Here is a 23,844-nt window from a genome sequence, read left to right as displayed (position 1 = left end):
TAATTGTCTTCAGACTTTAATTCAGATTCCAATACATTTTTTCCTAACAGCCACAAGACAATAAAAACTAGCAAGTTGGAAGGAACTATTTGGCTGGCTTAATCGGTAAGACAGCCTTCACCCATCTTGTGTGCCCTTTAGATGTTTTGGACTTCAAATTCCATCAGCCCCAGCCCCAAATAGGCAGTGATCAGGAATACTGGGAGTTGTAGTCCAAAACATATGGAGAGCACCAGGTTGGGGAAGGCTTTTGCAAGGCCTCTATTATCACATTCTCCAGGTCAATGAATACAAGTTTTATACCAGTAGAGAATTTTGTTAGAATATTCCTAAAGTTATGATCCTCAGGTTCTTTATTCTGGAGTAGCCTGACTCCAAATAATATCAGGGTGATTGCTTGAAATCTTTAAAAGTTCAGTAAACTCTCTAAAAATTAAATCATCTTTAAAAGAAAGATGATGTCTTTGAGGTCATAATTACCAAACTTTTGGTAATTCTCAGTTGATTGCTTGGGAATTTGTAGTAGTTTTTGTAAATACCCTTTCCCCAAAGAAAATATAATAATTATTAGAAATTTTTAATCCCCAGTTTTACTTGGCTCTCATAGATATAGCATGTCTTTCTTCTATCTATTATTTCTCTTCATTTTGAAGAACAATGAATGGGATATTTTCTCTGTAGGCCTCGACTGAACCAGGATGTGGTTGATGTAATCGTCTATGTAGGTTTCAGTAGACCGCAGTGCTGTGCCTTTTTCTGTTTGCGCTGCCTGTAAGGCTCAATATTTTCATATATTTAAAAAGAGCATAGAACTTCTAGCTCTTGCTTATGTTGAACCTCTTGCTCTGGGGTGTTTCTGCCTGCAATGTCTGTGTATATTGGATTATTTGGCATGGCTGAAGAATGGAGGAAGAACGGAGGAACAAGGAACTGAGACCATAGCCTTTTCCTCTCATTCCGCTATCCTACAACTCTTTAGGTACATGGTTGCTTCAGAGACTGATTCACTGGGGTAAGGGTTGTTGTTTTTGGCCTATATTAGGGGTGGGCAACTTGTAGCCCACCAGATGTTTTGGCCTATAACCCCTCATCAGCCCTAGACAGTATAGCCAATGTTGAGGACTTGTAGACCAAAACATCTGGAGGACTGACAGCTGGCTACCCCTGGCCTATATGGGGGAAACGTGTGGCTCCTTTGTCCCTGAGCCATGCTATAGGCTCATCTTCTCCGACCTTTAGGGTGGATTCCTGAATTGAGCAGGGGGGTGGACTCGATGGCCTTATAGTCCCCTTCCAACTCTACTATTCTATGATGTGTTCCAGATGTGTTGGACTACAACTCCTTTATCCCCAGCCAGCATGGTTGGTTGGAGATTATAGGAGCTGCAGTCCAACACATCTGGAGGGCAGCAACAGCTGTATCCAGTGATTGTCTAATAGAAGGCCCTTTCATTTCAATGGGTTTACTCTAGGCAGATCTAATATTGGATGCAACCCAAAGTTGGGAAGTCTGCCATAAGCTCAGTTCAGACATGTTTCTCAACGATGGTTTTAGAACTCTGTGGTGGAGTTTTTACACCACCATTGAGAAATGTGTTGTCTGGCAGGAAAACTCCATGCAACATTGGAGTGTTTTTGGAAAACACTCCACGCAAAATATCCATGCTGTGCAGAGGAGAGTTCCTGCGTAACCATTGTGTTGCATGGTGGGTTCTGTGGAGTTTTCCGTTGCGTTGCGTAGACTTTTCCACTGACTACAGAGTTCTCTGGCAAGAGCTGCAAAAGGAGGCAGTGTTGCTCTAGGAGATTGTTTTTTCGCAGCAGTGGCTGATGGGATACTATCAGGAAGACTGGGGGAGGAGAGAGGACGGAGGAACTGTCAATCAAACGTTGCATTGAATTTTACTCAATTCCATGGGAGCCCGCAGTTACACGTGTGGAATTAGAACATGTTGTGTGGGGAGGACTGCCACGACACAGGCTCTGAACACCAGACCTCCCGTCTGTCGCCACTTCTTATGGGGCGACACAGGCTCTGAACACCAGACCCGGCCGAGGCTACTCCCTGCTCAAGCCAAGCACCACCACTTGATACGCCTGAGGCAAGGGATAAAGCCCACCTTCCTCCAAACTATGTGGAGAAAGGGGTTAAAATGGAGAAGGATTTTAATATATATATACTAATGCTCTGTGAGTTATATCTGCTTAGGTGAATGATTGTCAGAGTGGGTGTTAAATGTGTAAACTTAAGATGATAAATGCCAAACAGACACGTGAGATTTTTGTGGTAGTTTAAAAACAAAACAATCAAAATTTATTTTTAAAAGTTCACAAGCTTTGTTTCAAATAACAACATTTAAAAACCTTTTTGAAACCTTTCATACAATCCTGTCACTCATTCACATACACGCTTTCCTTTTTCTCACACAATCACTCTTGAACTTTCTTTATTCTCAGTATCGATTAATATACATCAACTACGTGCACACCACACTCTAAAGACCCCACTCACTACACTGACTCTCAAATTTCCCAGAACTTAAGTACCATAAACACAGAGAGCACTACAGACTCTAAGAGTACCTAACAAGTCTCCCTGAAAAGTTTCTCCTGAAAAGAACAAGAACAAGAACTCCCAATCCCCTCAGTCATTCCCTTATATAGATCACTCCTCCCCCCTCCCAAGACATTCTAACTCCGCCCACTCAGGCCAACATTCTAAAAACCACAGACTTACAAACCGCAGACATACATTTGGAATTGACTTGTGGGGTGTAACACCACAAGGACCCCCTAAAATCTCAACCGCTGAGTGGAGTTTTTACAGTGCGTTGACTAACGTGTTGCCTGAACTGAGCCATAGACTAACCTATGGTTCTACTCCCCATTTATAGTTTATTCACTTCCTTGCTACTGTGCACATCTAACCAGTTCTGTATTTTTTAAAAAGGGGCTATCAGTGCCTCTCACACAGACATCAAAGCTATCTTTCTTTTCTTTTTTAGAAAAATAATAATGAAGTTACTGAAAACTGTTAATATACTAATTTTAACATGCTGGAAGAGCTGTGTGCATATATATATATATATATATATATATATATATATATATGTCTAGAGATATATATGAAAAAAAATTAATGGCAACTTTGATTTTCGATTTGATTAGTGTTACATCCATTCCAGCTGCCCAGTTTGACTTCCATTGTGTTCAGTCATTATGTTATTCTTTAATTTTATGAAGCAATGCATTTCTGAAAGAGGAAAAATGTCCACTAAAAATGCAGTAGTGGAAAAGCGTCCACAGAAAAAATGCTGAACCATGTAACTGATTTATACTGGTATACTTTAGATGATCCAATAATCTATGCTAGTAGTCTTGCATGTAAATTAAAGAGAACTGACGAAATTTCTCCAACATTGTTATCTTTTCAGCGTCAGGTTAAGACTTTTCTCTTCTGCCAAGCATTTAACAGCATTTAACAACACTAAGTTGTTGTTTTTTTAACGGACTCCAGAACTGTTGTTTTTAAATGGATACTGTTGTTTTTATGTTTTTGATGGTTTTAAATTTTGTATACTTTTTAATGTTCACTGTTTTAAACTTTTGTAAACCGCCCAGAGAGCTTCTGCTATGGGGCGGTATATAAATGTAATAAATAAATAAATAAATAAATAAATAAGCTAGCACATCAGGAAAGTGGCTGCAGTTAACTCTTTCTCCCTGATGTGCTAGCTTACTTACTACACACAGGGAACATTTTTTTTTAAATTTATTTATTTATTGCATTTCTATGCAAACACTCACATCATTCTGTGTATTGTGTAGAAGATAGGAAGTTGCCTGATATCCAGTCTGACCATTGATCCATCTAGCTTAGAATTGTCTCCAGAGTTACAGGCAGGGGCCTTTCCTGCCTGCAGTTCTGCCTGCCAACGTCGGAGATCGAATCTGGACTTTTTGGATGCAAAGCATGTGCTCTACCACTGAGGTACAGCCTTTCCTCAGAGCATCTCTGAGAGTCTAGGAGCAAGTCAAGCAATACTCTCCTCCTAGTCCCCCTGAAGAGGGAAGAATGGAGCTACTTAAGAGCCGTCTTTCACTACATCCCTGCCAACAGTATTTAAGGCTGCTGACAGAGTTAGAGGAATTAGCATTTGTTTCTGCATCATGCCTGGTATCATGTCATAAGTATCTGCCAGTCTCTTTGCATAAGCCAGATGATTAAAAATAAATGATATAAAATCAGTTTGGGTACGTAGCAACCTGTAATGGCTTGCCAGCATTTCAAGGATTGGGCAGACACAATAATCATTTAATTTTCCTTAACTAAAATTAAATTCTCCGAGGATTCCAAATTTAACTCGAGCCACTTGCCAGTTCAGATCGGCACTTGAAAAATCTGTCGTTATTTGGCCAAAGTCAAGTCTTCGGTTTATACAGCTGTGCAGACTGTTGTCCTGACTGCTGAACGAAATCTATTCTTCCTAATTAAAAGACACGGCTATTTTGGGGCGTAAGAATGTTGAGTAGCAGGGTATTAAGAATAACTGGAGTATATTTTCGTATGATCAAAGAACTCAGTTCATAGCCTGTTGGAGCTGCCAAACGAGTGCTCAAGGCCTGTCCACGGTGGTGCTTATTGAAGAGGGAGGTGTTGCATTGGTGTTTCAGGGGTATTATATTGGTGTTTCAGGCAAGTAATGATGGTGGGATGGCAACCCTGACAAGGTCCCAAGCATTGCCTGTGTATGTTCTACAGGGCATGTTTAGCCTGGAGAAGAGAAGATTGAGGGGAGACGTGATAGCACTCTTCAAATACTTAAAAGGTTGTCACACAGAGGAGGGCCAGGATCTCTTCTCGATCCTCCCAGAGTGCAGGACACGGAATAACGGGCTCAAGTTAAAGAAAGCCAGATTCCGTCTGGACATCAGGAAAAACTTCCTGACTGTTAGAGCAGTGCGACGGTGGAATCAGCTACCTAGGGAGGTTGTGGGCTCTCCCACACTAGAGGCATTCAAGAGGCAGCTGGACAACCATCTGTCAGAGATGCTTTAGGGTGGATTCCTGCATTGAGCAGGGGGTTGGACTCGATGGCCTTGTAGGCCCCTTCCAACTCTGCTATTCTATGATTCTATGAGGTAGCAGTCTTTGGAACAAAGCCTCAGGCAATGTCAAGAGGCGAAGAGTTGTCCATGTCTAAATAATGCATTGTCTCTAAAAACAAATTAGTAATAGTGAGCGGATATAAGACCAGTCAAATCAGGCAACTTTGAATATATATTCCTGGCAGTAGAGGCTGGTGATTCCGATGTCAGTAGGGCGGTAAATCTGGTCCAGGTTTCAGTCTGAACTCTAAAGGAGCTGTGATGTCCTGGCTTCACCTGTGTCATCTTAGCTTCACCTGAGATGCCTACAAGCTACCTGACAGGACTATTATGCCACTAGCACCCAGGACCTATTTCAATCCCCCCTGTGCTAATGACATGTGTGAAGGTTTTGGCCTACTGCTGCCATAATGGATCACACATAGTAAAAGTCTTTTCTCCTAGGTAGCAATGCAGCAGTGCATTCAGAGACTTACTTCACAACGGCCAGCAAAATCTCTACGAAGAGTACTTTTAATTGGCTGTGATAATTTACGATATTACTTCATCACTTCTTGAAACATGGCTCCTTGCAATGGTTGCTTTCTGGGGGACTCTGCAACTGTGCAGAGGTTCCATTGCGGCCAAAGTAGGATTAGCAGTGGAAGAAAGAGGGGTTTCTTCCCCCGCCCCCCAGCCCTGACCAGAACTGGACAAATTAAATCGCCAAACTATTTCATTTATTTATTTATTTATTTTCATTTCTATGCCACCCAAAAGTTGAAGCTCACTTAGTGGTTTACAGCTGTAGAGGGAATAGGAGGAACTTTTACAAAAAAAGGTGTTGGGGGGCTACATTCCCAGGATGCACTGTTCCTCCGTAACAACCCAAAACATAGACCTATTAATCTTGAAGGGCTTTTTTGGATGTAGAATCACTTGTGGTCTGAAAGATAGGAAGAAGGGTGATTTTCTGTCCCTAAATGGCAATCCCTGTCACACTGTCCCATTTATTTTTTATTGTGTGAACGTTCGCTTCGTTTGTTTTGAAGATAACTGCAAAGGGGGGGGGAGTGCCTTCACTTTTTCCTCTTCCTATTTCATATTGAAAATGGCTGAGTGTTTATAAAAGTAATGAAACATGCAGAGCCCTCCCTATAAGGCCAAGGGAACTAAGGAGGATAGGTGGTAGGAAGGAGCAGCAGCATGACGAACTGAATTCCAGAACTGAGGCTGGGTTCGCACAGCACGCTAACCCACACTCAGTGGTTGAGTGTGGGTTGTTGTTGAACCGTGAGTTGTTTGTTGAACCGTGGGTTAGCATGTTGTCTGGATCTAGGATGTTTTCCGCAGGGTGGCTTGTTAAACTTTCAGTGTGGCTTATTTTTCTCAAACAAACCACCTTGAAAAACCATGGTTTGTTGTTGGATTGTTTAGGGAGGTTAACAAACCACCACCACCCTATGGTTAACAAGCCACCCTGCATTTGTTCAAACAACACGCTGACCTGCGGTTTGAGAAATAACCCATGATTCAATAACAACCCACACTCAACACTGTGTGTGGGTGAGCGTGTTATGTGAACAGCCCCAGAGTTTAGGAATTAAAATGGTGGTTGTCTTGTCATGGATATACAGGGCAGGTGGGAGCAATGTTTTTGGGATGCCTAGGACCCTGGGGCAAGTGGAACATAGATTAGATGCCTCATTGATTCACACTGGATTTGTGAGGCGAGGCGGGTGGAAGGGAAGACTGCTTCCTCGCTTGCCACATTGGTCCAGCCTGTCTTGGAAAGAACTGTTGCGTTGTTCAAATACTGTTTCTGTGTGTGTCTTGGGGGTCAGAGAGGTCTTGCTTTATCTTCTCTTAATGTCCATGTAGAACTAATGTCCTGCATCTTCAGATCTTTGCCCACAGCAGCAGGTTGCTTGCGCAAGGTTCTCTGTACACTCTACCGTGGAACAAAAATGTGGTGCTATGTTGGGGGATCCCTAACTGATAGTGTGACCCTGTTCAGATGACGCGCTAAGCCACAGGGGTTAAGCATTTTTAGCTAAACATTATGGCTCAGCCTGTCATGTGAACCATGACTTAGGATGTTGTATGAACCATCCTTACCACGGTGGCTACATAATCACAGTTTAAACACATTCAGTAACCACTTGCTGCAAAAGGCTTAGTGGCCTAATCGTGGCTTAGCGTGTCGTCTGAACAGGCCCAATAACTTTAGAACACCTCCCCCCGCCCCTGCACAACTCAAAACATTTGAGAAACACAGAATTAAGGGTCCTCAAAAGAAAAACAGAAAAGAGAAGAAACCAGAGGTGCTGTTAAAGTTTATGGTGCTGCAAAAGGAAACTAATGAGTAAGTGGTGAAGAATCAGAAGGCTTAATTGAATGATTTGGATGTGCCAAATATAATGGTGAACATATTTTTCATTCACCTTCCACGAGTTTCAGTGGAACTTTGCAGGAGAATGTAATCCATGCTGCTGTAAAATGCTTTTCAGTTTAATCCTGGACAGGCTAAGCAGGGGTCTCTCTCTCTCTCTCTCTCTCTCTCTCTCTCTGATTTCTGTAGGCTTTGCTTGCCTATGCCTATTGATGTGGTGTACACCTGGGTGAACGGCACAGATGTTGAGCTGATCAGGGAACTGCAACAAGTGAGGAAACAGATGGAAGAAGAACAGAGAATAATGAGGCAAGTATTTCTCTCTGGAAGCATAATCAGATAAGTTGTCCTAGCTGGAGGCAGAAAAGCTAGAAAAACAGTTGCTTCCCAGGGAGGTGGGGAGCCTCTCTGAGACGGCCTGGGCTTTTGTGGATGGATCTCATAGCCTGAAACTTCATAGCCCCGTCTTCTGCCTTGTAACCCCAGTGGAAAAATAAGTCGAAAAATTGTCGACCGTCTCCCCCCTCTAATCTTTTAATTTCTCAGTCCTTGGCCTCACTGATCCCCGTCTTTCCCATCCAGTGCCAATTGGAAGGGATTGTCCAGGCCTGTTTCATTTTAGAAGGTTTTGCACATTGCTTGTTTCTGAGTGAACTGGATGTGCAGGAGTTGCACTTTCTGGTTTAGTGGCGCTGATGTAACCTTTGAAAAGGAGACTTGTATGTGGGAGGTTAGCAGGGGATTCACATCCCCGGCCTGTGCATCTCTCGCACAGAAGTTCTTTTTTTAAAGAGTTATGTGAGGAGCCTGAAAACATGCTCTCTCAGGCACTGCTCTCTCTTGCTTCCTGTTCCCTTGCCAGCAGGTTATGTGCAAAAACGCCCTTGGAGACAGGGAGGGGTCTTTTCAGTGATACGGATCCTGACAGTCTAAACCAGGGGTGGGGAGGCAGAATTGCAAAATAGGGAAGTGCTCGGGGGGGGGGGGGCACCATCTGTATGTAGGGCCAAAGGTGATTATTACCATTGTAAGCCTACTCAGAAGTAAGCAGACAAGGCTTCTGCATGTCTGCTCTGAAGTCTGCAGGACGGAATCATGCAGCAGCACTTCCAAGTAGCATCCCAAATAACAAGCCTCTGCATGTCTACTCACTGGGAAGCAGCTCTCCTGCCTTCATAATGCACACCTCAGTTCTGAACAATGTCTCTCTTGCCTGCAAAATACACAGCTCATTTCCGTGCAAAAGTTCTGCCTGCCTGCAAAATGTACAGCTTAGAATCTTAGCAACAGCTTGATTTTTATAGGGTAACCAGCAAAAGAATATTGTGGGCTGGATGTGGAACCCAGGGGCTGCATCTGGCTCATGGGCCGGAGGTTCTCCATCCCTGGTCTAGACATACCGGCTGTTTACATACAGCAGGCTCAGATCACATGGCTCGAGGGACTGGAGTGGGACAGTGGATGTCCACCCAACTGTGATCACCAAGAAGAAGGGTCCTTCAGTTTGTGCACGAGTGGGCTGCTTCAGATATAACCATAGTTTAGCATTACAAGAACAAGCTGCAATGAGTCTTGGATTCCCACCTTCTTCTTCCTCCCCTGGTGCAGTGGTGAGAAGAAGTTTGGAAATTTCCATTTCTGTTTTAGATTAACCATTTCTGAACTGTGGTCAACTACAGTTAATGGAATCATACCAACTTCAAACCATGGTTTACAAAGCTGGCTTGTTTCCACTTACCATAGTTATGATTTGCCTCAGTATAGGATGTGGATGCTACGCTAAACTGTGGTTAATCTAAAATGGAAGCAGAAGCTTCCAACCTTCTCACAGCCATGCCATAGAAGGTGCAGTGCATGAGCCCAAGGCTTGCTGCAGCTCATTCTCATAATGCTAAGTTATGGTTTGGGGCAAGAGAGTCACGGGAACCAGGCCTATGTCTCTTCTGCATTTTGCCCTGTGCTTGCTACACTGTGGGTGCTAAAGGAATATTAAGAACTAGCGTTCCTTCATTGCCTGTTGAGGCAAAAAACTTTCCAGCTCATTTAGAACCAGATTGTCTTGTGGCATTGAACAATAAGAAACCTGCACTGTTCTGATGAAATGGTAAATGCTTTTTTCTTTTCCTTGATTTAGGGACATTCACTGTAGCCCATTTTGAGAAGCTTTGCTAAAGAGTTGGGCCTTCTTCCAACTTTCTTTCCTCCCCAACTTTATTTGTGCCTCCTTGCGTATTTTTATAGAAAATCAGGACATTACTGCTTGAAATTAAATTAAATTTAGCATTAATGACCTTGTTAAACCAGTTAGTCTGATTTTCTTGGTTTTGTTTCTTATCCCAACTCAGAATGAACTTTTACCATTTTATGCCGTGGTCCAGCAATGAAATGTCTGGATGGACTGTGGAATGCTTCACTGAGTAACAGGGGTAGAGAACCTGCCATATTGCTTCGGGCAAATCCAGATGTGAAGAGCACGTGGGAGGTTGTCAAAAAATTGATTTGATGTGGCAGTGGTTCCGTGCAAGGACCATAGAATTTCTAAGCGACTCGCTCTAATCCAGGTGTAGGAACCCAATGCCCTACAGATGCTTTGTACTGCAACTCCCATAAGCTCCAGTTAACATGGCCAGTGGCCAGGAATTATGGGAATTTAGTTCAAGACATCTGCAGGGCCCCAGCTCTACCATCTTTAAGGCTGCAATCCTATAACCACTTACCTTGGAGTTGGCCCCATTGAACTCAGGGGAACTTATATCTGAATAGGCATGTGTAGGATTGCACTGTAAGTGAGGTAGCTGTGCTAAGATTGCTCCTGTGTCCTTATTGTAGTAGGGAGAGCTTTAACTGTCTGGCATCTTTTGTCACGGCCGTGTTGTGAGAGTGGAAAATTGCCATTTATAGAGCTTCTGTTAAAGGCTCAAGGATGAAGAGAGTCTGTTGTGTATATTTCAGGCTGGTAAAATAGTTTTGTGTTTATTTGTCCTTTAGGGAAATTCTTGGAAAGAATGCAACTGAACCAACTAAGAAAAGGTAAAACAATAATGTACGGTTTTGGGGGAATGGGGTTGGCCGCAATTTTTGCAACATTCTATTTACCCCAAAATAAATAAATAAATATGGAAAAAGTTCCTGGATTTCAGGAAAAACCTTCAAATGCAAGCTGATTTGGGGGCATGACAGAAATCTGGGGAGAGCCCCAAAAAGGGCCTGATTTCCCAGCGACAGACATACCAAGTGAAATCTATACTATCTAAAATTAAAATAAAGGCATAGCAAAAACTGGTATAGTTTCCTTCATGTCCAAAAGTAAATGACCCTGTTCAGACGACACGCTAAGCCACAGTGGTTAAGCATTTTGAGCTAAACGTTATGGCTTAGTGTGTCGTGTGTACCATGATTTAGCTTGTATGAACCATTCCTAACCATGGTAGCTACATAACCACGGTTTAAGCCTGCTCACTAACCATTTGCTCCAAAAGGGTTAGTGGCCTAACCATGGCTTAGTGTGTTGTCTGAACAGGCCCAATGTTTCATATGTTAAAATACTTCTCTGGGGACTCTAAATTAGGCTTTGGCTATTACCTCCGAAGATCCATATGCTCCTAAAGCATATGAGAAATGTCTTCCATTTGGCACAATCTCAAAACATTTTTTTAAAAAATATTTATGTTCTAAGGTAAAAGATGTGGGCAACAAAGTCCAAATAAATCCCTTCAGTGACTGCCAAATATCTCTCTTGAAATGACTTTAGTGGCAAGGTGATGCAATAAGAGTTAACGGGTAGGGTCCCCAACAGCCCATACCACACCTGAACAGGAGGAAGACATGAGCAGCACATTGGGGTAGGGCAATGCTGAAATTGTGATAAGTGACTGGGAGAAAGCACTAGGTTGCTGTAGGAATCACAGCATGGCCCTAATTGAAAGTGGCCCAGTAGCCAGGGCAGTCGGGATGCGTGGCAGCAGCTCGGTAGGACAGGACAGGCCTGTGAGATGTTGATGAGCAGGGATTTAAAAGGCAGGCAGGGTGGCTGGTTGAGAGTTTTTTCCGGGCACCCTAGATTGCAGGGAAGTGAAGCATGGGGAGTAAAGCATGGGAAGTGAAGCATGGGAAGAAAACTTCCTTGGACCCGGAAAATCTTAGTAACTACAGGCCGGTAGCAAATGTTCCATTCCTGGGCAAGGTCCTTGAGCGGGTGGTTGCGGGCCAGCTCCAGACACTCTTGGATGAGACTGATTATCTGGATCCATTTCAGTCAGGCTTCAGGCCTGGTTTAGGCACAGAAATAGCCTTGGTCGCCCTGTATGATGACCTATGTCAGGAGAAAGACAGGAGAGGGAGTGTGACTCTGTTGATTCTCCTCGACCTCTCAGTGGCTTTCGATATCATTGACCATGGTATTCTTCTGGGACGACTCGCTGAGCTGGGAGTGGGAGGTACAGCTCTGCAGTGGTTCCGCTCTTATTTGGCAAGTCGGTTACAGAAGGTGGTGCTTGGGGAACATTACTCGGCCCCGTGGACTCTCAAGTATGGGGTCCCGCAGGGGTCGGTTTTGTCCCCCATGTTGTTTAACATTTACATGAAGCCGCTGGGTGCGGTCATCAGGAGCTTTGGAGTGTGCTGTCATCAGTATGCTGATGACACGCAGCTCTATTTCTCCTTTTCATCTTCAGCAGGAGAGGCTGTGGATGTGTTGAATCGGTGCCTGGCTGCGACAATGGACTGGATGAGGGCTAATAAACTGAGACTCAATCCAGACAAAACTGAGATGCTGTTAGTAGGTGATTCCGCTGACAGGATGGGGGGTGTTCTACTGGTTCTGGATGGGATTGCACTCACCCTGAAGGAGCAGGTTCGTAGCTTGGGGGTTCTTTTAGACCCATCATTGTCACTGGAGGCTCAGGTGACCTCAGTGGCACGGAGTGCCTTCTACAAACTCCGGTTGGTGGCCCAGCTACGCCCCTATCTAGACAGGGATAACCTGGCTTCAGTTGTCCATGCTCTGGTAACCTCCAAGTTAGATTACTGCAATGCGCTCTACATAGGGCTGCCTTTGAAGACGGTTCGGAAGCTGCAGCTCGTGCAAAATGCAGCGGCCAGATTGATTTCGGGAACCAGAAGGTTTGACCATATAACACCTGCTCTGGTCCGCTTGCACTGGCTGCCTGTATGTTTCCAAGCCCAATTCAAGGTGCTGGTTTTGACCTATAAAGCCTTACACGGCTTGGGACCACAATACCTGACGGAACGCCTCTCCCGACGTGAATATACCCGGTCACTACGTTCAACATCTAAGGTCCTCCTCCGGGTGCCTACTCCGAGAGAGGCCAAGGGAGGGTGCCCAGCCTTCCATGGGTCGGTTTGGGCAATCACATGGGCCGGAGGTTGCCCTCCCCTGCTGTATGCCATATAGTTGTTGTTGTTGTTGTTATTATTATTATTATTATTATTATTATTATTATTATTATTATTTATATAGCACCATCAATGTACATGGTGCTGTACAGATTACACAGTAAATAGCAAGACCCTGCCGCATAGGCTTACAATCTAATAAAGTTGTAGTAAACAATAAGGAGGGAAAGAGAATGCAAACAGGCACAGGGAAGTGTAAACAGGCACCGGGTAGGGTGAAGCTAACAGTATAGAGTCAGAACAAACTCAATATTTAAAAGCTATAGGGAAAAGAAAAGTTTTTAGCTGAGTTTTAAAAGCTGCTCGGGGTCGCATAAATAGTGTGATCTTCTGTTCATCAGGTCTTTCTTTTCTTTTTTTAATGATACCTTAATTACAAATTTGACATGGGACATATTTCCCCAATAGTTACACAAGAAAATATAGGTGGTACCAACTTTGGGGATGCTTCTTAATCAAACGGTGATCCAAGATAAATAGCCACATGCAGTTTTGAACCCAGGAGCAAGTGTCGCTTTGATTGCTCTCTTGATCCTAGTGAGAAGCAACTGGAGTGCTTACTGACACACTGCATCAAAGTGCCAATGCTTGTCTTGGATCCCGCTTTGCCGAACAACATCACTCTCAAGGACCTGCCCTCTGCCTGCCCTCTGTTGCGGTCAGCCAACAATATCTTCCCTGTCGCAAAGCCAAAGAATCCTTCTACCAATGTCACCGTAGTTGTTTTTGGCAATTCTAAAGAAGGTAAGGATCTGTTTTAGTCTTCTTCTACGGATTGAAAATGCATGGTTTTGATTTACCATAGGATTACTGCTTTTTCAGGCTCTTCTGTCTGGGAATTTTTTTCTCTTGTCGTTGCAACGATTAAAGGATGTTGTTGGATAAAGTTAGTAGGCAAAGAGAATGTATCCTAAAATAACCCTTCTTTAGATGTTCTAGGAACTTGATCTAATAATGTGTGTGTGTGGGGGGGGGAATGCACATGTAGTGATTAGGTGTCCATGCTTTATGTGCAAAAATACTTTATATGAAAAAATGTTGGTGTCAGGAGCACCCCCCTAATAGAAGTAACATCTTAGTACACAGAGACAGTTCACCAATAATTTTGTTATTTAAAGACTGACTGATTATGATTTCTTAAATTCACAAAAGAGGAAAATGTGTATTCCTGAAGCTGGGCAAAGTGGGGGGTATGTTGCCATTGTCCTCCTGTTCCTAATGCCACACACCTGTTTTTGCACATAACGGTCACTCATGGTTTATTTAATCCATGGTTTGTTGCCCTACCCAGGGTTGCCTGGCAGATAAACAAACCATCATTTGGTTTCTCAATCCTTATATAATTTGCTTCCCTCCTTCTTCACCCCGGTCCCTCCTTGTATTATTATTATTATTATTATTATTATTATTATTATTATTATTATTATTTATATAGCACCATCAATGTACATGGTGCTGTACAGAGTAAAACAGTAAATAGCAAGGCCCTGCCGCATAGGCTTACAATCTAATAAAATCATAGTAAAACAATAAGGAGGGGAAGAGAATGCAAACAGGCACAGGGTAGGGTAAGCAGGCACAGGGTAGGGTAAAAACTAACAGTATAAAGTCCGCACAACATCAAGTTTTAAAAGCTTTAGGAAAAAGAAAAGTTTTTAGTTGAGCTTTAAAAGCTGCGATTGAACTTGTAGTTCTCAAATGTTCTGGAAGAGCATTCCAGGCGTAAGGGGCAGCAGAAGAAAATGGACGAAGCCGAGCAAGGGAAGTAGAGGCCCTTGGGCAGGCGAGAAACATGGCATCAGAGGAGCGAAGAGCACGAGCGGGGCAATAGTGTGAGATGAGAGAGGAGAGATAGATCCTTGTATCACAAATGCCTTTGCGCCACTGTAGTATTGGCATATTGAGCAGCTGGGACTTTTTTTTTTTTACCACTCTTGCCCACCACTTACGTATGTAGGCTGGTGAAACAACCCATGAACAAGCTATGGTTCTAGGCTTACATGTAATGACAACCCATGATTTAAACAGGCCAGAGTTCACAACTCAACAACAAACCATTAGTTCTTTGTCTGGATTGTTCATGGTTAACAAAACATGGTTTGCTGGGTTCACACATCAAGACAACCCCGAATTCAACAAACCATACTGTGGGTTAGCGTTATGTACAAGAGGTGAGGTTTTATTCAAAATCAAATTCCTTTTCTTGTCCCTTGTCATTCACAGATTATGGAAGCTGATTCACTGAATCAAAGGAATACTTTTTTTTTTGGTCTTTCATTAATTTATATTATTTGTGCTCCGTCTTTCGAACCCCCCCAAAAAAATGGTACTCAAAAAGGCACTTTTCACATGGAGATGCTAGTTGTATTTTTTGCTCCTCTTTACCAATTTAGAGCCCTAAATCCTGTCCCAAAGTATTAATGGATAGAAGTGCATGCTCAGTTGTGGAAACACTGGCAATACATACAGACAGATAAAAGAGATCTTTCAGTCTCGTCCCCTTAACCTAATCAAGAACCAGCATGGTTGGGTATGGGAACTTTTGCAAATTTCTGCTCAGCCTTAAAGCTCGCTAAGTATTGGGTAGTCACTATCTTTCAGCTGAACATACCTCATGGGGCAATTGTGTGGACACAGTCAAGAACCCCATGAATGCTACCCTGAGTAGGGATGTGGCAAATAAAAAAAGTCTTTATCTAATTTATGCTTGCTATAAACACCTTAATATCTTTCATTCCATTGATGATAGCTGATGGAGAGAGATCCCATTGGTATAGGGCTGGGTATCACGATCTGTTGAAATTACTTATTTTCAGGCCAGTTTTTCCTCGAACTAACACATTATGCATTTGGCCCTATATTTTAAACATGACCAACTTCAATGCTAGGGAACAGGTCCTGGGCAACCTCATTCTGCTGCGCCTTTTGCAATTCTATGTGAAATCTTTTCTTTTTTTAAATTTCTGCAGAGTTTTAAAGTAATATCCTGTGATTTTAATTCCTAACTCTTCCAGCTGAAGACGCCCATTTTCAGATGTTAAAGGAGACCAGCAAGCAAGCAGTGTGGAGGGGTTATTTGGTATGTTCTTTTACAAATGATCAGCACATTTACTAGAAATCTAGGGTATAATATTGTTAGAAACTGTGGCTGTCAAAAGTTAGGTGTCAAAGCTCCTGATTTTTTAAAAATACTTTGTTCATTGCAGTGTTTCAGTAACTCCTGTGATACTTGTAAGTGTAATACTTAAATAATCTCAATACTCGGTTTAAAACAGTTTGTATTTAGTGTCAAAATGTTTTAGAGTACTTCTCTGGAGATAGAATGGGAAGCCATTATTTGTCCTTAAAAATAAATAAATTAAGAAGTGATGAGAAGTTTCCTTTTTTGCAGACTACAGACAAAGAAGTTCCTGGTTTAGTGATAATGCAAGACTTGGCTTTCCTCAAAGGATTTCCACTTACATTTAAAGAGACAAATCAGTTAAGAACAAAACTGCCAGAAAACCTTGCTTCCAAGATAAAGCAGGTAAGGTTATTGAGGCCTAAGCAACAAGATCAACCAATTTGATCTGCAGAAAATTCTAGCAGGGAATCATGAATAATGGAGTGTGTCTTCTGCTGGAAATCACCAATTTTCCACCTCTCTTCTTAAACCTTTTCTCCAGGTGATTTTAAAGTGCCCAATGATACTATAGCAGTACTATCATATGTAGTCAAAAGATGGTAAATCCTCATTATGAAAACCCTGCCCATGATCAGTTTTTGCACTGGTTTATATTATACAGCTTTGGAGGCTGCTGTTCAAGAAAAAACTACACAAGGCCCTCTTAGGTATGCAGAGCCATACGTGGTTCTTTGGGTTCCAGTCTTTATCCTTGCTCAAATGTCTGAAATAAAACCCTTACTGCAGCCTCCTTGTTATTTAAACCTTGGGCCGATCTACACCAAGTAGGATATAACACTTTTAAAACAGTATGAGAACGGTATATGTAATGTGTCCTGGGCCTGAACAGTTGTCATAACCGTTATAAACCGTTATAAGCAGTAGTGTAGAGCCTGCCTTTGAGAAAAAAATTGCTTCTGGTCTCAAAATGGATGTAAATCATATTTATTTATTTTAGCACTTTTATCCCATCCTTTAGCCAAAAAAGGCTCTCAAGGCGGCTTACAAAAACAATTCTTAAAGCAGTTCCTGCCCACAGATTTACAGTCTAAAAAACATGACACAAAAGGAAAAGGGATTGGGAGGGAAGAGGAAAAAAAGCAAATTGAGGCACTACATTCTTAGTTGCAAAGTTCAGCTTGTCATGGACACTGTGGAAGGACAGCTGCTTCCTTCCCCCCCTCCCTCTAATACCCTCACATGGATCCATACAGAACCAACACAATGGAGGGGTGCCTGACTGCTGCTTCCTTTCCCTCTGATGGCCTCAGTTGGTAGCGGGAGGTGGGGGGGCTCTCAGCTGGAGCTGGATCCAGGCTGCTGCTTCCTTTCCCTCTGATTCACCTGCAGGTATACTTGGCCACTATAATATACAGTAGCAATTACAGTAGTGTAATTTGAAAAGTATAGAGTTTAATAATTAAATATTTAATACATATCTAATATTTAAATCTAAGATATATTTAGTGTAATATAATAAAAAAAGTACATTAGTGAGCCTTCTGTTATTTTCTTCAAGTAGGGCTTTTGCTTGGTTTAAAGAAATCTTAAGGAGTAATCCTGCGGCCCTCTGGAGTGCCATAGGATGCTGTGGATCTTCTCCTCTGTGCCTATAAACAGAACTAAGAACACGGAGAAGGACATCATGGATTTTCCCTTGCCCACATCCTCCAGACTCCTCAGAAAGCTGCTCTTTCAAGGACACAACTATGACCTTGTACAAGAAGTCAGAGAGAGAGAAAAGGAGGCATGCTAGGGTGTGTGGAGTGGAAAGAAAGAGGCCTGGTTGTCGCGGGTCCTATGGCCTGTCAAGTCCCCTCCCTGCCCGTCGAGCGATACGTCAGCTAGACAAGGGCAGAAGCCTGTCTGGCTGCTCTTTGTATTTTAAGCAGAGGGACGGAAGCGAAGGGCTCCAAACTCAGAGCCCTCTATCTATGGGGAGTGCAACCCATAGGATTGTGCCCTTAGTTGAATTAATCATGTGATTTAAATGATAAATGGTTCAGCTTAAATTGCACAATGTTGTTTTTGGATGAAACAGTAAGGAAAGACCCCCTTTTGGTAAAATAGTTAAAGGCGCAGAAATGGGTTGGAATAAGGGGTGTGAGTTGGTCCTGTCACCCCTCCATTAGAACAAAGAATTTGTAGCATTTCCCATTTCGTAAGATGGTTGAAAGGGGATAACTTTGCATAGGAATTAACGCTTGGCCACTAGGTGTCACCCTAATCAAATCGATATGAACGCTTGGCTCCAAGGTTTACCAAGGTGACCTATAAATAAATATTCCAAACTTGTGCCCTTTTTGGGCCAGAAAGTTTGATGCCTGGATTTTAAATCTACATTTTGCTACAAATGTAGATGTTTACCTTGCATAGGCTAGGCTGTAGAAGTGACACATTCCTAAATTTTGTATAGTGGTATTGGGAAACGTAGCATTGGCCAAACATTTTCAACCATGGCAGTGAGTCCAAACTTGCATATCTGGCTTATAACTCTGCATGTTATAGGTTAGCATTTGAAAAAGGTTTTCTGTGTTCTTTGTTAAAAACCACAATTTGTTAAATGTTTGATCCTGGTTAGGTAGGGCTGAATTTTAAGTGCTGACAGAATAAATATGTGACAAGAGACTGGAGCTGAGCAATATACGTGGGACAACAACCTTTGTTCCATAGCTAAATTTAACTCGTTTCTAATAACTTGTGATAGCTCTTCCTGAAAACACAAGAGCTGAAGCTTGTGGCAATAACATTATTTATAGACAACATTGGGGATTACATCCTTTTTATTAAATATGCACATAATATACTAGTCTGTTGTACATGTTGTGTTAGAGGTTGTGTTCTGGATTTTAATGGTAGCCTTTCTGTAGTTAAGATAATATTGGTTTCAGGGTTCTAATTGCACTGTACATTAGTTCTGGAGTTATTCTGCCCTGTTTTGTTGAGGTATCTATATCCTCCTGAATATGCATATTCCTAGATTATGGGGTTGTTCACACAACTCGCTAATCCACACTTGGTGGTTGATTGTGGGTTGATTTGAACCATGGGTTAATTTTTTTAAAAAATAAAGCTCTATTAATGTTTACACAACGTAGACCAGAGAGAGGCAACCTGGTACCCACCAGATGTTTTGATTTACAACTTCTATTACCCCTAAGATGGCATGTTTCTCGCCTGCCCAAGGGTCTCTACTTCCCTTGCTCGGCTTCGTCCATTTTCTTCTGCTGCCCCTTACGCCTGGAACGCTCTTCCAGAACATTTGAGAACTACAAGTTCAACCGCAGCTTTTAAAGCTCAGCTAAAAACTTTTCTTTTTCCTAAAGCTTTTAAAACTTGATTTTGTTCTGACTTTATACTGTTGGTTTTACCCTACCCAATGCCTGTTTACCCTACCCTGTGCCTGTTTGCATTCTCTTCCCCTCCTTATTGTTTTATTATGATTTTATTAGAATGTAAGCCTATGTGGCAGGGTCTTGCTATTTACTGTTTTACTCTGTACAGCACCATGTACATTGATGGTGCTATATAAATAAATAATAATAATATGTCCAATGATCAGCAATTACAGATACCTAGTGGTACTTATGGGTATGTGGACTGGCAGTATTTGTCAGGGTTGTGGCGGTGGAGGGAAACTTCCCCTCCTTCCACTACAGTTTTGATCTGGATCAGACCCCAAATGCTTACTTTTAAGTTGGTATTATTATTATTATTATTATTATTATTAAAAAGGACTTTCGGAGCTACATGCCATATATTTTCTGTAATTCATACTTTGATCCTCTAACTATATGTTGTCTTTAGTTCTATGTAAATGCTTTTCTTTTTGCAATTTTTATAATGTGTTTTTAATGGTTTTTAATTTTTATAAACCACTTAGAGACTTCCAGCTATGGGGCAGTAAAAAAAAAAGTAATCAATGAATGAAAAAACGAATGAAAGAAAATATTTCTTACATGCCTTCCATTCCTTCTTTCCTATGCATGTTGAAAGCTATCTAAGCTTAATTGCCATCTTGTGGTGATAAATTCCATAACCAAATTGGATGGCTTTAAAAAGGGATTAGACAAATTAATGGAGGATAAAAAGGCTATCAATGGCTACTAGTCCTGATGGCTCTGTGCTACCTCCAATATCCGAGGCAGTAAGCCTATGTGTACCAGTTGCTGGGGAGCATGGGTGGGAGGGTGCTGTTGCATACACATCCTACTGGTGAGTTTCCCAAAGGCAGCTGGTTGGCCATTGTGTGAACAGAATGTTGGACTCAGTGGACTAAAGGACTGATCCAGCAGGGCTCTTCCTATGTTGAATTATGTGAAGGACTTTCTTTTGTCAGTCCTGAACCTACTGCCTTCAGTGACTAAAAGTTCTGGTATTAGAAGGAGGAGGAAAATGTCCTTCTTTCTCCCCCACCATCCACATTTTTTTATAAACCTCTATTACAGTTTTCATCATTTTGTCACCCTCCTTTGCTTTGGCAGCCCATATTTGTTTGTTTAGTTTGGGATCCACTTTGGATGTAGTCCTTTATCCCTACAGGCTCTTCACTTACTCAGACTTGGAAAAGCTGACCTTTGTTCCATCCAGGAAAAATGCCACCTACTTTGCGTTTCCTTCGCTGGCAGGGAAAGGGAAGATGAGACGCGTGGAAATCCCACGTCCTTAATATCGTCTTTCTGGGTGGAATGGAAACTTCTGCCGATCAGTGCATAAATATATATTAGATGACGGAAGGGACGGCATGACATTGTTGTACTCCTAAATAAAAAGGAGTCTAGCTGCTGATGGCAGCTTTGCAATCCATAGCATTTCTACAGCAATTATTTTTGGAGAGAGCTGGCTGCTCTGTATAACTATGTCAGCCTCAACTACTACCGAGGCCGCCCATCTGGTTTGTCCAGATGATGCTGTGGAAGGGCTGAAATTTATCGGATTTTTCTAATGGCAGACCTCATGAGTCAGATTTAGAGCTATCGGGTAGCGCGTGAATTAAGACCTACGACGGCCTTAAAATGTCACAAGTGTGACAGCTGGGCTAATGTTTGCTATGGGATGGGATGGGTAAACCGGACAAAAGTCTAAAAGGAGAGGGAGCAAGGTTAGTCATGCAAGTCATAAGTTCTGGCTTGAAGCTGATTTAACCGTGGTGCTCTTGTGGTGACTTCTTTTTAATCTGGCAATATTCGACTACGAAGCATTAAATGATTTGAGTAAGAGTTGAGCCAAAATGTATGAGAGGCACCTTTCTTAGCAACGTGCTGTGAAAAAAGGGAGGACCAAAGTGATTTGCCAGTTCTGCATGGAAGGGTGTGGGGACAAAGGAGCTTATCTCCATTGCGGAGGCAACCAGGCTGATGCTGCCCATGCGGGCAGACAAAGAAGCTTCTAGTACGGCACAACAAAACTGGGCTTCAAGCCCAGTTGTCTCCACAGTTGGGGCGTGTTTCCTCTCCCCACCCACCCCTACCATTCTGACTGAGAATAGTATGAGGGCTTTTGTTGGCTTCCAGTGACATCACCACGTAGCTAAATCTGATTGGCTACCTGGTGTCATGACATCATCACATTCACTAGGAGATGATCCCTAATTGGCTAGGATCACACAATGAAGGCAAACTACTGCTGAACAATGACAGCAGAAAGGCCATGAACAACATTGGCAGGAAAAGGATACTTTCAATTGTTTTCAGCGGGAATTTCACAGTCTCTGATATAGGTATCACATATGTGTGCATATGAACAATTCAGTACAGCACTGTTTTTTGTATGTAAAAGTATTCCTGTATGTAATCATCCTTTGAATGCCAGAAGATGGACATGTCTGTATCTAGTTTAACATTTATTTTGTGCTGGTAGTGTGAGCTGGTATTAACACAGCCTTGCAAATATATATGTAGGGGATATTTGTCTACCCCTCTGCACCTCTCAGCTCTCTTCTTTCCCCCACACAATTGCCATATTTTTAGATGTGGGTCTGCTTCTGTATCTTCTAACTTTAAAGGGCTTTTAGCACCCTTTAAGGTTGGGAGATAGCATAGGGGATCCCGTCCCCATTTACTTTCATCTCGGTGCTGTTGAACAGGGCAGCACTATCTACTGAGAAGCTGGGCAATTGATCCAGCTTCCCAAAGAGGACAGTTTGCTACTCAGGTGCTTGCCTGGGGTTAGTTTTACTTGCCTGAAGCAAACAGCCAAGTCCAAGGCTACCTTAATGATCCAAAACATCAGTAAGCTTTCCGATCTCATCTCAAAATCCATTTAACTTTTGTTTTTCCTATTATTTATGATTTTCTGAGCATTTACAATTTGGTGTTATAAAGTCATCTGAAATTTGCTTTCCTTGAGTGCAAAATATCAGATCGTTCCTTGCCTTGCAAGCCGTGTTTGCTGTTGGATGTAGCGCCTAGTGTAAACCGCTTTTCGTTTTGCCCATTATGAAAGCTGATATCTAAAATAACTGGTGGCAAGCAATAAAAATAGCAAGCAGATCAAACGGTTCCCCGGTAACAAATGACCTTAGCAGTGGATTGGCAACCTTGGCTGAGGATGCAGAGAAGACCCACAAATGGATTAGTTCTGGAGCCTTTTTGTATCTCAGATTTCTAGATCCTTTAAGCCGTCTTAAAAATGTGCATTGGCAAACACATAGCTAAACAAACAACTGTTTGGAAACTTAATTTCAGGATGTCTTAACAACGAAATTCTGTTTAAATGTTGTTCTCATTTTGGGAGACTAGAGGTAATAGCATCATGAAGTATGTATTTATTTTTAAATAAAACATATAGGTCCAGATTCACAGTCCTTGGATTATACTGTAAAGAATTCAGATACAACATTCCTAATCTTCCAAAGCATGTTTTGGAGAATTGAGAATGAATTCTGTTTTCATGCACTCCCTCGCCCTCTGTGGCCTCCCTCTCTTTCTTCTCTCTCTCTCTTTTTTTTTTACTTTATAACTTCCTAATCAAGCCATAGTTTTTTGTTAACATCTGAACTGGGAAACCGTGGTTTGAATGAGCCTTCCAAACCAGGATTGCAAACCAGCATGAAACTGATTTGCGATCCTGGTTTGAGGCTCACTCCAACTATTATGGTTCAGGTGTAACAGCAAACCATGGTTTCACCAAATCTAGAAGTTAGGAATCTGAGTGCACAAGGGGTGGAAGGAGCACAGTACCACAGAACTTATTATTGAAGCTATGTCTGAATGCTCTCTTTCTGGCCAAATGTTAAAGGATGGGTGTTGAAACCTGATTCTCTCTAATAGTTCAGTTTCACCTATTTCCCTACCAAATATAGAGGGTTGCCCTAGGGAAACTGCTACTGGTCTTTCTCTAGGGAAAGTTGGGAAATCCCATTTTCTGAAGAGAGACAGTATGGTGAAGTGGATCGAGTGTTGCATTGGGGAAATCTGGTTTACATCTCTGCTCAATCTGGAAACTCTGGGATGACCTTGGGCTTATCTACACCAAGTGGGACATTCCACTATAAAAGGCAGGAGCCACACGACTGCTTTATAGCGGTATTGAAGTGCTCTGACAACTGTTGGGGCCCGTGACACATACCATATACCACTTTCATAGTGTTATAGCCTGCTTGGTGTAGATGTGTCATGGGCCCCAACGGTTGTCAGTGCACGTCAGTACCACTATAAAACTGTAGTGTAGATCCTGCAGTGCACTTCAATACCAATATAAAGCAGTAGTGTGGCTCCTGCCTTTTATATACCACTTTCATAGTGGAATATCCTGCTTGGTGTAGATGAGCCCACTGTGTGAATTT

The 23,844-nt window shown here is 42.3% G+C and overlaps 1 protein-coding gene across 1 annotated transcript in view; it reads left to right on the top strand.

Moving 5' to 3' along the window:
• GNPTAB (N-acetylglucosamine-1-phosphate transferase subunits alpha and beta) overlaps positions 1–23,844 on the top strand; it is a 48,655-nt gene that overhangs the window by 4,947 nt on the left and 19,864 nt on the right. Inside the window, exons 3-7 of the mRNA XM_063133371.1 lie at positions 7,670–7,789; positions 10,469–10,510; positions 13,434–13,639; positions 15,910–15,974; positions 16,287–16,421. Of these exons, the coding sequence (XP_062989441.1) occupies positions 7,670–7,789; positions 10,469–10,510; positions 13,434–13,639; positions 15,910–15,974; positions 16,287–16,421 (568 nt within the window). The remainder of the gene's footprint in view (positions 1–7,669; positions 7,790–10,468; positions 10,511–13,433; positions 13,640–15,909; positions 15,975–16,286; positions 16,422–23,844) is intronic.

Source organism: Elgaria multicarinata, chromosome 9 (genome assembly GCF_023053635.1).
Source record: "Elgaria multicarinata webbii isolate HBS135686 ecotype San Diego chromosome 9, rElgMul1.1.pri, whole genome shotgun sequence".
NCBI classification, from domain to species: domain Eukaryota; kingdom Metazoa; phylum Chordata; class Lepidosauria; order Squamata; family Anguidae; genus Elgaria; species Elgaria multicarinata.
The sequence above is the reverse complement of the archived record's forward strand: the minus strand, read 5'-3'. Positions and strand labels throughout refer to the sequence as shown.